The following is a 14,086-nucleotide window of genomic DNA, read 5'->3' as shown; positions in this document are numbered from 1 at the left end:
CCCAGTCCAAAACGCAGTCTATTTATTATGTAGTCACTTGGTGGTTTGCGCTATCTATTTATTTTGTCATCACTTGGTGGTTTACGCTATCTATTGATTATGTCCTCACTTGGTGGTTCGCACTATCTATTTATGTACTCACTTGGTGGTTTGCACGATTTAGTTTGTACTCACTTGGTGGTTCACGCTATCTATTTATTATGTACTGACTTGGTGGTTCACGCTATGTATTTATATGTACTCACTTTGTGGCATGAAGCGGAGCACGCGATTGTTTCTCGTGTTTCCAATATATTTGAAAATCGTACACAGTGGTGGCAAGGGCACACCAGCCACATGCCCAATGCCCCCAAATCCAATGCGGTCATGCAACCGGAGATCACGAGAGATGAGAGAAAACGAGACCACTCGTGGTCCACAATCTTTCGAGATGAGACCAAAGGTGGGTCTTGTTGTATTTCACCGAATAAACGTCGAGAATTCCAACAAGAACCATCTTAGAGCACAAAAGTATTTGGACCTGCTTTGTGAACAATGCGTGGTGGTTGTGATGGGGATGATGCCAATTTGTGCTGACGAAGTGGTCGCTTAGTTCGGACCCATTCGCCTTGGTTCCGGGTATAGTGACATCTGCGACATCGGTCTGTCTACTCTTTTACCCGTTGCTGCTTTTCTTGAATAGCCCTTGCTAATTCTGTGTCAGCTGTTGTCTGGACTGGTTTCAAAGCTTCCAGCAGATATTGAAGCTTGCAGCCTATCATCATTTCAGCTGGGGTACGCTGTGTTAAGGCATGTGGTGTTGAGCAGCAAGTCTGTAGAAAGGTTTGAACTGCATCTGTGATGCCTTTCCGTCCTTTAAGTGAGCAGCGAGACCTTCCTTGATCACACGGTTAATCACAATGAGACCAACTAATGTCGGTAGATGGGATTCCCACTCATCGTCCATCCGAGGGACAGTACTCGCATTGATGGATCACCGTACCTGAGAAACGCCGGGATGAGAGTTTGTATGCTGGGTCGGGATTCGAACCCAGTTGGACATCTTTCGAGGCGAGTGTGCGTACCTCTCGAGTCCAGGGCATCCTGCCAGCCAAATCATGGAGTGACATTGTGAGCAACAATCGCCCAGATATTAAACACCGAAACCCACAATGTCCCCTCCCCAGAAAACGACGTTAAGGAACAAGCACAAAGGACAGGAACACAAACTTGTCGTGTACGTTGCCTGCTGCAGACATTTCGAGGGACATCGTTTCGATATTCTTCTGATCACTTTTACAGAGCATTGTTTTTTCAATTTCACACGTGGAGATTTATCATGAAAAAAAGCTTTCAGAGCATCTGTCAAACTCTGTTTCTGTTCAAACAGAAACAGAATCTGCCATGATCTTTCTTGGGAAAACCACATTTCCAAGCTGGCCTCCAAAGCCAGTCGCCGACTGGGCATCCTCCGTCGTGCGAAGTCCTTCCTCGGCACACCTGAGCTCCTCACCACATACAAGGCTTTCATCCGCAGCTCAATGGAATACTGTTCTCCCCTATGGGCTGGTGCTCCTGCCTCACACCTGGCTCAGCTTCACGCTGTTGAATCCAAAGCTTTCAAAATCATTGGAATCTCCCGCGATGAAGCTATCTCTGAGGGCCTTTCACTCACTCACCGCAGGCAGGTAGGTGGCCTTTCTGTCTTCTACCGACTCCTCTCCGGCCTTGCTCCCCCAGCTCTCTCTGTGCTCTGTCCCCCAAATATTCCTACAGGTCGCACAAGATCTGCCAGCAACCCTCTGATGGTTAAACTGCCGAAATCTCGGCTCTCTGCTCACCTTCACTCTTTCATTCCTCTTTTCTCCCGCCTGTGGAACAAACTCCCACACTCCCTTCAATCCCTCTCCTCCCTCCAGGTCTTTAAAACAGCTGTTCACCACCATCTCTTATCTTCCCCCATCCATAACCTTGATCTTTTCTACCCCCACTAATTCACCCCAGATCCACCTTGTTTGAAATGCCAACTTCTTTCCTGGAAATCCTGGCAGTGTCCATATGTTTATACCTCTCCCACCACCCCCCCCCCCTTCACATGCCTCCCCCCCTTCACATGCCTCCCCCCCCAAACCCCTCTCCCTCCCACAGATCTCTCGATGTCTCCATGTCTCTCGGTCCCTGCTCTCAAATGTTGTGTTTGTGTCCTTCCCCCTCTCTCCCCATCTTGTCTACCGCTCCCGATGTTATTTGTTTTATGTGTCTGTTTGTCTTTCTGTGTGATTAATGTTCGCTCTTTCACGAGCCTCGATCTTGTATACAAAAAAAATTAAAAAATTAAATAAATAAATAAATAAATAAATTTAAAAAACGATGAGAAGTCAGTCTCGCATGTACTGCACATTCTTCCACATTGTGATGTCACAATCCACTTCCCAGTCTCGCGCACACTGTGCATTCTTCCCTATTGTGACCTCACAAAGCACGTTTCGTGCATGTTTTTATAGCAGGTTTTTCACTCGTGACACAAACGTAACACCTGCGAAGATTTGTCATTGTGGTTGTAATATCAACGATCAATGACGTTGACATGTAATATCACTTCGAATGTTCGAAATCTGTAGCGATCGGTACAAAAATGATCGGATGGACATTATAAACAGAGCTGAGCTGCATGTGTATTGCAGGGTATGAACCCGACTATTTTACGATTTGAATGTTCGTCAGTGTGAGAGAAAATACCACAAAGTTTTTATTAATCAAATAAATACAATTAATGTAAAATTGATTACATTTATATGAAATCGACAAAATGACATCACATTTCTTCATCTTGAAAAGACTGCCTTCAATTTCCTCATTAAATCATTCCATTTCAAAAATAAAAAAATCCCTCACATTTCTTCCTTTCCACATTCTCCAAATTCGTCATTCCACTCCTCTTCTGACCTTTTCAAACGGATATATGACTTAAAAAAAAAAAACACAAGAAACCCAGTTTGTAAAAAATGTTCGTTTTTCATGAATCATCTAATACTTTCTGAACTCCCCCCTCACCCCTCCCGTCCAAAACTCCCTCCTTACCCTTTCCCTTCAAATCTCCCCTCACCTCACCCCTCCCCTTCAAATCTCCCCACCCTCCATTGTTCTCGAATTATCCCCTCTCACCCCTCCTCCTCAAAGCTGCCTCCTCCCCACTTCATCTCCCTTCCAACTCATACCTCCACCTCCTACTTTGCTCTTCCCCCCTCACACAACACCTCACTGTGCCTCATCCTATCAACATCAAAGCTTTTGTCCTCCTCATCCTTCCCCTTTTCCGAGCTCTTCTGCAATCTCTGACACACTGTCAACAGCTCCCCCTCTCTTCCCTCATCTTAAACTACTCCTCCCCTCCCCTGTTCTGTATCTGATGCTCCCCCTCTCTCTTCATTAACGGTATGGACCTCAAACATCCGGGGCCTTCGCTCAAACCTGATTGATCTCTCCACACAGTTTGCTTCTGAAAAACCATACTTAATCTGCCTAACAGAAACTTTCCTCTTTCAAGACGTCTCTGACTCCTTATTATCTCTCCCTTGTTACTCCCTCCTCCTGTATGATAGACCGGAGCCTCGTCCTGGTGGTGGGGTTGCTATCTTTATCAAAAACTCTCTTCCTCACTCTCCTTGCACTGCCCTCTCTCCACCAAACCCACAGGAGTACCTATAGCTACGACTTCCCTTTCACTCCCACCTTTTGTTCATATGTGTGTTGTACCGTCCACCAAACCGTGATGACTCAATTTACATATCGCTGTCTGACAACATGAATCTACTTATATTCACTCATCCCAACTCTCTCTTCTTCCTCATATGTAACGACTTCAACTGTCATCATCATCATGCCAGCTGGCTGGGTGTGGGTTCCTCTCTCACCAGCCATGGCACCTCAGCAAAGGACTTCTGCGACTCATTGCGACCGACATTGGGACGAACTTCCCGACCCGGATCTCAGTCAACGGAGTATCTTCTCTTCGAGATTTGGTTATGATTAACTTCCCTGTAAATGTCTGCTGTTCTTCAACTGCTCCAATTGGTTCATCTGATAATTTGCTTGTTAAAGTGGACATCTCTCTGGCCGTTCTCAGAGTCTCCTCAGCGTCGACGAATCTGGCATTTCACTCAAGCCGACTGGCACAGTCTTCAATCATCTGGACTGGTCGCCCATCTCTGCTGCCTCTGACATCAACTCATCCTGGGAATTCGTCCAAAGTAAATTACTCTCTCTCATGCACATATTCATCCCATCTTGTCTTCAGTTGTCATACCCTTCCTCCCGTCCATGACACACTGAATCTTGTGGTGAGGCAGTTGCCCTGAAAAAAAAAACTTGCCTTCGCCTCATGGAAGGCAAATCCAACTGAAGGTGTAGGTGAAAAAGCTGAACGCCTAAACTCTGTTTGCCTCAAAATCGTGTCCCAAACCCACCACTCCCTGTACCCACCATCAATTTGGATCCAGACCAGGTCACTCTACTCTGGACATGCTGCTTCTGCTGCCACAACAATGGATGGAGGTTCTCAACACCAAACAGGAAATCAGAGCTGTCTCCCTTGACATATCACGTGCTTTTCGATATGATCTGGCACCCCACCCTGCTCACCAAACTCTCCTCTTATGGTATCCATGGTAACCTCCACGCATGGCTTGCGGACTTCCTCTCCGGTTGCAGTCAACGTGTGGCCCTGCATGGAATTCTCTCATCTCCCCTTCCTGTCCAGGCTGGACCTCCTCAAGGCAGTGTTCTGGACCCTGTGCTTTTTGAGGTCCTCATTAATGATCAGTCCGACTCTCTGGCAAATCATCTCTATGTCTTTTCTGATGACTCCTCTCTCTGCCGCTCCATATCTCAACCCTCAGATCGGCAGGCTGCAGCCTGTTCACTCTCTGCAAACCTGGGAAAAAAAAATCACAAACTGGTCAAACAAGTGGAACATGTCTTTCAATCCTGACAAATCTCACACTCTCACTTTCTCTCCGAAAAGACCGTCTGCAAAACCCTCCCATCTATTTTCTCAACAATCTTCTCGAAGAAGTTCTGACACTCATGCTTTTGAGTCTCACTACCTGCCATTATCTTTCCTTGGAAAACCACATTTCAAAGCTGGCCTCCAAAGCCAGTCGCTGACTGGGCATCCTCCGTCATGTAAAGTCCTTTCGGGGCACTCCTGAGCTCCTCACCACATGCAAAGCTTTCATCCACAGCTTGATGGAGCTCTGGGCTGGTGCTCCTGCCTCACACAGATGCTATGTGTGAGGCAGGCTGTGCCCTCCTTATTCCTCTGGAAAATGATTCTTGTGGTCCACTCATGGGGGGAAGATGAAATTTGGTTTAAAGTGAAGCTAATATATGTGTCATCACTATTATAGCTTATCCCACATCCAGAAGTTGCACATTCGTGAAGGGTGCGCGGGCTCAAACTTTGGGGGTAAACAAGGAATTAAGGTTGGCACATGTCACTTCAGACCAAAATGTTGTTTTTCTACTTGTGTGCTCTATGTATTTAACCATTTAAAAAATATTAAATATGCAACTGGTGTATTTTTATTTTAAATATACACCTCTGGGTAATAGAAAAACGTAATATGCACAAAATAAATAATGACCTGACAAGAAAGGAACTATCAAAGTTGGTATAATTTTGTATAAAATGTGTTCTGGACTATTTTGATGTGGAGTGTAATGTGTGATGTAAATATGATGGTAGACTCAACAGATAGTCGGTTGACAGTTATCTACATGCTATTTGTATTTTATTCAGGAGTTACTATGCTTGTGACTCGTACATAGTTTGGAAACATGTGGAGAAACTTTGTATTTGAAAGTTTGATTACACAGGGAACATTTTATGTACAGTAGCCTGTTTTGCGAATGAATGATGATTTTTAAAAAAAGCTAATGCCCAATAAGGTCTGGTTTACAATACATATATATTGCATCAAATGTTATATTTTAAATACTTTTACAATTTAAATATTGTTTTACTTCGCATATATATCGCGTATAAAAACATGGCTAATTGAATACATGGTAGCTGACTGCTCAACTTTATTAGTTGTTAGAACTTATGCAGCACCCCCCCACCCCCATCAAAAGTAATCAAAGATATCTGATACAAAACAGCAAATTGTGCCTTGTCTTGTACATGAACTCGAAGTTGGGTATTGCTTTTTTTTCCCCTGACAATTGACATCATCAGGGAGCAGGTTCATACAATATTTGTTTCGCGCAAATACAAAGACATCATGTCACAAGCAAGGTGTCCCAACAACGAACACGTTCGCAGTGTGAAAGTGATTACATCTCGGTGCCATCACATCATCTCTGATCTTTGTCATCAAGACGTTCGGAGTAAAGCAAGCATTTCTGTGAAGGTAAGATATTTCGCAAAACGTTTTATAGTCAATTGAAATGTTTTTTCCCTTTGTTTTCCTCTGATTCCACGCTTAGTTATAGTTATAGTTAGCTTTGCACAGATATCCTTTGTTTATTGGTGTTTGCAATAAATCTGTGTTTGGAAGAACACCCAAACGAAAGTGAAAGTGGAAGTACATCGATCGATCACTACCTACACAGTTCTATGCCTCTTGTGTCTGTGGTGTGGTGTTTCTTTGGACCAAAGGTTTTTTTTTTATCTGTTACATGGTTTTCTTTCCTATACTTGGACAATCAATTAAATAAATATTGTGTCCACTTTCTTAAATGACGAGGTGTATTTACGTTTACAGCTCATTTCTAATTTCGCACAGGTTAATCCTTGTGTTGTTGGACGTGTAATACATTATATTACTTTAGAATTACATAATTATACGCACCGTTACATTAATTATTACGGATAACAATGACGCTTCATATAATTATAAAATAACAATCAGACTGTTTCATTTCATTTGGCTTGTAATTTTAAAGGAACACAATGCTCAGAAATTAATGAAAATCAGAATGTTTAGCTTAAAAATTCGCTATAATTACAAGGAACAGTCGAATGAGAATAACATAATTATGTGTGTTGTGTTGTGTTGTGTTGTGTGTGTGTGTGTTGTGTGTGTATAGAACATCTTTGGTTGCTTGGTTGGTCATTTCATTTGATAATAAAGAATATCAGTTGTATAAAAAAATATTGTGTTGTGGATCTAAACGAAACGTTAAACAGTGACGACATTAATGTAGTTGGAGCTGTAGCTGTAGTTCAAGGATAAAAAATAAAAAAGCAAGCGCATGCATATGAAACACGAGCTGAAACATAAGTCGATGGAGTGAATTGGCAATGTGTAAACAAGGTGATAAGTGAGTGAGTTTTGTCAATCCAAACAAATATAACATTTATATATATATATAAATATATATTTCAATATAATACGCTATCGTTTGTTCCTTATGTCATTTGTCATGACTGTGCAAATTCACATAAGAATGACTGCTTTTACACATGTGACACATCAATATAAATATAATCAACAATGCTGGAGCTGTATTAAATTATATAATTTTGTGTGCTCAATAAATAGGCACTACAATTACAATTACAATACATTGTGTGAATTACAAATGTACACATGCTGTCCTTTCAACGTCATAATGTAAATATTATTTTTCCTTCCATGTAATATGTAACATGTAACTGACTGTGTGTACGTGTACCTGTACGCTGTCCTTTGTTCCTTTTGTCATTTGTAATGACTGTGCAAATTGACCTAATAATTAATGAATGATTTTACAGATGTCACACATAATCATGAAATGTTTGAAAGACAATGACTTGGAGGCGGCTGTGCACCTCGCCATGCGTCCATGCACCACTATGATTTCGTTTACCCGATTGCGGCACGTCAAGTGTCAAAATTTGACATATATGATGGCCCAGGTAGGTGAAGTGAAGTGAGGTGAAGTGAAGTGTACTACTTACACTACATAATTATACACTTACTTTTCCTTTTTTATTTTAAACGGGATTAAAATTAACAGTGCCAGATGAGTTGGCATGTCAACATTATATAGTAAGTAATAAATAATGCATTATTTGACGTCGTCGTCACGCCATTTGTCATTGGAATTGCAAAGCAAACGGTTTTTCGTTTTTTTTTGCAACTTTCAAGGAAATCATTAATTATTATGCATTTTTGAAAGCTACTTTCATTAGTAATGAAGTTTTAATGTTCACAACAAATTAACACCCCATCTATGATTCTATATCGATCCATCGAAATAATATAATATAATATAATATAATGTGGATCAACGAACTAATTATATTTTTCCAATGTTTATGACTTGCAGGTTCTTCACATCAAGGTTGGCACACCAACAAGAATGCCGACATCTACAGTCGGCAAAGTTAGAAAAGTGGAGATGTTATTCATGCATCTAATACTCCTCAGGTGTGTATCATTTGTTTGTGTATGTATGGTGTTTAACAAATATGTAGTGAGTGTGTTGTGTATTTGACAGAACGTTTACATAAATGGTCTTGTAACCTACTGTATTGTATTTCTTGCACCTTGTCGTGTCTGTCATCCTTAGGAAATGAAAACTCCATTGATTGATTGATTGATTTGACATCGTTTCATGTGAAACGTATGTGCTGTGCGGTGCTGTGCACATTGGTTAGCAATTTTCTGTAGCTCAGCCTGTCGTAAAGCTGACTGTACATTCGCATTTTCATTGTTGTTGCAGAGAAATCCGTGATAGCGCTCTGTTTTACATCAAGAGTAAAACGCCCAAGGACAGCAATATGCTTTTCCGAAAGCAAAACCAACGTTGGATCGGGACATTTGTCCTGGTGAATGAACCGGTTCACTTTGACTGAGTTGTTCGGCATTCCATTGGTTGAAACGGATTGTCCATTTCTCCCCATCACACCTGATTGGCGAGGCATACAAATTGTTAATTATTCTCCAGCTCGTGTCGTGGATGGCAAAATGAGTTCGTTGTACTCAGCTGTTGATGACATTATGCTGGGTCATGAAAGCATCGAGCTCGGATGTGGCAATGCGGCGTGCGATGGCGTCCATTCCAACACAAAAAGTTGCTTTTCGCTGGATGGCGGAATGACGACTGCTATGTCTGTGTTTAGTAGCAGGATATCGTCTCGCCAGTTGAACATCGTTGCCGAGAAGTATTTATCACCAGACCTGGGGACGTACTTTTTGCACCCAGCATACCTCATGGTAAGACTTTGTTTACAACAACGTTCAACAACATTGGCCCTTCAGAATTTTTTTTTCTTCTTTTATTAAAAAATTATTGGTTGATTGGTTGTTGGAAATGTTCTTGTAACTACATAAGGCCGTTTTTATCTCGGTGAAGCAAAAGATTTACACTCAGTGTCAGTGTAATATTGTAATTGTAATTGTAATGAGGGCCCACCAACATGTGCAATAAGTAATGCAATGTAATGTAATACCTGTGTAAGTAAAGTCACTAAAGTTTAACACTACACTACACTACACTACACAACTACTGTGATATTATGGTGCTTGATAAGCAACGACAATGAAAGTAGTGACTGTTGCAACACGCAACACGCAACACGCCTGTCAAACAAATCGTGTTCTCTTTTTGCAGACTGGAGAAGATGTGTCCGTCTGGGACGAAGACGACCTTCGCAGTCATGTACGTTTGGTTCTCCATCACTATACAAGTGCTGGCATCAAATGGATTATTGCTGGATGGAGCAAGCCTTCAAAAAGTAGTGAACAGACGGTCGCTGTTAACAGAATTTTCCATTTGTCCCTAGTCAAGCCAGAGCGTCGATTGTCGGATGCACCCATAATGCTTCCACCAAAACACGCCTTGCCAAATCCTGAAGTTAGCGCAATTGATGACACAGAGGACCCTTGTGAAAGTCAAGTAGACATCGGGGAATCACTATATGTTGCGCCACCTGCTGTTGTTGCACTCAGTAACGACAACAATTTGGAGCAATCCCAATCACCTTGATTTTTTTTTTTCCCAAGGCCAACCACGACGAGGTACGTGCACATCTATGACCATGCATGCATGACAACAGAGCAACCCATTTTTTGCTGTGAATGTGAATAAACACACAATGTTATGACACCTGACGTGTCATGTCGCACACAACACAACACAACCCCTTTTTCAAGAAGGAAAGAAAGAAAGAAAGAAAGAAAGAGCAGCTTGGTAAATTTTGTTTTTGTTCATTTAACTTGAATTACACGATGGTCACTATAAGCAAGTGTAGTTTAGTTTAGTTTAGTTAGTGTGCCACAAATTGTTTCCCACAACATGAAACGTTAACATTGTTGAAGAGCACATACATACATACAAAATAGTCCCTCATTGAAGCAAGCATTAGAGAAAATTTGAAGTACTTTGTGCATTTATTTTGCAAGTCCTTGGACTTGTATCTTATTTATCCCTGCCCCACTTTACCGGAGAATGGGAAAAGCTAATGGCGGCAAATGTGACATTATCACATAACTTCTTCCATGTTTATCCCAAGTAAGTTATCACATCATTCCAGATTTGTCAAAGACAACAACGTCATAAGTCATATGTCATACAAAACTTTTGTATACTTCACTTATTTTCTGCTACTTAGTCCAGGCCCTGCCATAGAGACCCATTCTGGGTTAAGTGGTTAAGTTTATTGTGGTTAAGTCATTTATCAATTCAAGTTTATTGATTGACTTTACAGCAAGAACATCACTCTTCATGTAAATGTATAATACAAATCCTGAATTGATTGACTCTATAACAAGAAAATATTAATATTGTAAATGTTAATATAAATACAAATCATAACATGTTCAATTGATACTCGGAGAATTCAATTGTAATGCCTATAAATTAGAACCCTAATTATTCTGTTAAAACAGGAAACAATGTTATGCTTTAACAACTGAATCAAAAATTATGTAACCGATATTTGCTTTAGGGACACAATTTGTTGGATCTTACACTTGAATCAGTCCAAAATTGTCAAAATATACAACAAAATACATGTTTTGACCCAGGTGAACATGGTTTGCTATTGACCGAAGAAATTTGAAAATGCACTTTTTACCAAAACAGAATTTTAACTTTGGAAAAAAATATGGCTCTACGATACATGTACTAAAAGATCAAGTTCATGTACAAGACAAGGCACAATTTGCTGTTTTGTATCAGATATCTTTGATTACTTTTGATGGGGGGGGGGAGGGGAGGCTGCATAAGTTCTAACCACTAATAATTTGAGCAGTCAGATACCATGTATTAAATTAGCCATGTTTTAATACGCAATATATATCTGAAGTAAAACAATATTTAAATTGTAAAAGTATTTAAAATATAACATTTGATGCAATATATATGTATTGTAAACCAGACCTTATTGGGCATTAGCTTAAAAAAATAAATCATAATTCCTTCGCAAAACAGGCTACTGTACATAAAATGTTCCCTGTGTAATCAAACTTTCAAATACAAAGTTTTTCCACATGTTTCCAAACTATGTACGAGTCACAAGCAGAGTAACTCCTGAATAAAATACAAATACCATGTAGATAACTGTCAACCGACTATCTGTTGAGTCTACCGTCATATTTACTTCACACAACATTACACTCCACATCAAAATAGTCCAGAACACATTTTATACAAAATTATACCAACTTTGATAGTTCCTTTCTTATCAGGTCATTATTCTTTTGTGCACATTACATTTTTCTATTACCCAGATGTGTATATTTACAATAAAAATTCACCAGTTGCATATTTAATATTTTTAAAATGGTTAAATACATACAGAGCACACAAGTAGAAAAACAACATTTTGGTCTGAAGTGACGATGCATGCCCTTAATTCCTTGTTTACCCCCAAAACTTTGAGCCCGCACCCTTCGCGAATGTGCAACTTCTGGATGTGGGATAAGGTATAATAGTGTTGACACATATATTAGCTTCACTTTAAACCAAATTTCATCTTCCCCCCATGAGTGGACCACAAGACTGAACGATACGAGTGGACATCCCATCGTCGAACCTCGCTCGGCTTCACGCTGTAGAAACTAAAGCTTTCAGAATCGTTAGTATCTCCTGCGATCAAGCCGATTCTGAGGGACTTTCACTTGCTCACCATAGGCAGGTTGGTGGTCTTTCTTTCTTCCACCACTTCCTCGCTGGCCTAGTTCCCCCAGCTCTGTCTGTGCTCTGTCCCTTAATATTCCTTCAGGACGCACAAGATATGCCAGAAACCCTCTGCTGGTGAAATTGCCAAAATCAAGACTCTCTGCTAAACTCTTTCATTCCCCTTTTTCCCACCTCTGGAACAAACTCCCACATTCTCTTCAATCCCTCTCCTCCCTACAGGTCTTTAAAACAGCTGTTCACCTCTATCTCTTATATATATTTGCACACTTCCCCCATCCAAAACCTTGATCTTTTCTACCCCCGTTCAAACGCCTCAAATCCACCTCTTTCAATCTCAGACTTCATTCCTGAAATTCCTAGTCGTGTTCATTTGCTTTATACCATGTACCACTCTCTCCCTCCCCCCAGCCCTCTCCGTTCCACAGATCTACTGACGTCCCTGGTCTCGCCTGTTTTTGTGCTTGTATGCTTTCCTCTCTCGACCCCTCTTGTCTCCTGCTCCCTTTATTGTATGTTTTATGTGTGTGTGCATGTTTTCCTGTTTAATGTGTCAGCTCTTACACGAGCCTAGACTCTTTAAAAAAAAAAGAAGAAAAAAAAAAGGTCACAATCATCAAAATGAGGAAAACCGGACAGAACCATCATGGACCTGAATAGCGGTTTTAACGAGGTCCATAAAATTTCCCCTGAACACGTGCAGCACCCGCGAGTCCCCAAGACATGTCAATTCTCCTGCCTCGCAATCCAAGAAGAAACCAACCCTTTCAGGATCCCTCGGCACAGACAAGGCTTTACATTGTGTGTTATGACATGCGAAGAATTTGTTACAACATTTCCACAAACACCATGATTCGGGATTCATTCCCAACCCGCACCCTCTCCCTCTCCCTTTTCTCCCCATGGAGTATAAACAGATTCCGATTCCCCAAAAACTACTCGACCTTACATCGACCTCCCAGTAATGACGACCCGAAGAGAAACAATCAGAGGAAACAACTTGTGGACAATTATCAAACCGATCAGGATGTTCAGGGTACCGATTATTGATCTCGGTTCGAGTCGCCGTCTTGAGATCCCAGGAGATCTTGATCCGTCGATTTGCAGAGTTTGGGTCCAGACTCGGGGTCCGTCCATCTGCGGAAACAACACGGGGTCACGGACATTGTTAGACAAACGGACAAACGAACTTTGGGAATCACATTTATCACAAAAAACCTTTTATTACAACAATTGTTTTTATTTATTTACTTCACCACCAACAACTTGAATTATTTATTTATTTATATACACTTTCCCATCTTCATGATGGACCTTTAAATTATTCATTTATTTATATCCATTTTTCCATCCCCTTGATGGACCTTTAAATTATTTATTTCCGAGCAAAAGTACCCAGCGTTACTAGGCAATGCAGATTCGCTTTGTACCAAGAATATGAAGAGAGCCGTTTTATTTAAAGATATATATTGTGATAAATAATTTAATTTAACTGTCATTTGCATCTATGGGGCTTGGATAATTGATTAATTTTTCATATGAATATTTTTTGTTATATTATATTTCTGTCATTGAGCGTGTGTCTTTTTGTTTTTTGTACAATTAATTTATTTGCATAATAATTTGATAAATCAATATCCAACTTTTGGGATACTCCAAAGATAGAACCATCTCTTCCAACATCTATATTATAATAGCCGTAGATGATTCTGTCTGTCTGTTGGGCGTCTGTCCGGGGTGTGGCTTACTTGGTTTGCAGAGTAGCTCCACCCAAAGCTCCACCCATTCTGGGAGAGGCTTCGCTTCATATAAACAAATATCCACCATTTTATTAACTCGCATAGCTTTGAGGCCTGTTTTTGAGGCCCGTGGTGTCTTGCTCTCTCCCAGTTTTATTTCAAATCAAATTCGATATATCATTTCATTTTTCAGTCGCTAACATAGTTTTAGACTCGGTTGAAAAAAAACGGGAAGA

The 14,086-nt window shown here is 40.7% G+C and overlaps 1 protein-coding gene across 1 annotated transcript in view; it reads right to left on the bottom strand.

The window, feature by feature from the left end:
• Positions 1 to 12,727: 12,727 nt before the first annotated feature.
• Positions 12,728 to 14,086, bottom strand: part of LOC137419499 (E3 ubiquitin-protein ligase Midline-1-like) — a 61,866-nt gene continuing 60,507 nt past the window's right edge. Inside the window, exons 8-9 of the mRNA XM_078784396.1 lie at positions 13,051 to 13,248; positions 12,728 to 12,903 (exon numbers count right to left, since the gene is read on the bottom strand). Coding sequence (XP_078640522.1) covers positions 12,728 to 12,903; positions 13,051 to 13,248 — 374 coding nt within the window. The remainder of the gene's footprint in view (positions 12,904 to 13,050; positions 13,249 to 14,086) is intronic.

The sequence above is a fragment of the Myxine glutinosa genome, chromosome 1, assembly GCF_964187855.1.
Source record: "Myxine glutinosa chromosome 1, kmMyxGlut1.1, whole genome shotgun sequence".
In the NCBI taxonomy this organism is placed as follows: Eukaryota; Metazoa; Chordata; class Myxini; order Myxiniformes; family Myxinidae; genus Myxine; species Myxine glutinosa.
This window is presented reverse-complemented; position numbering and strand designations above follow the sequence as displayed.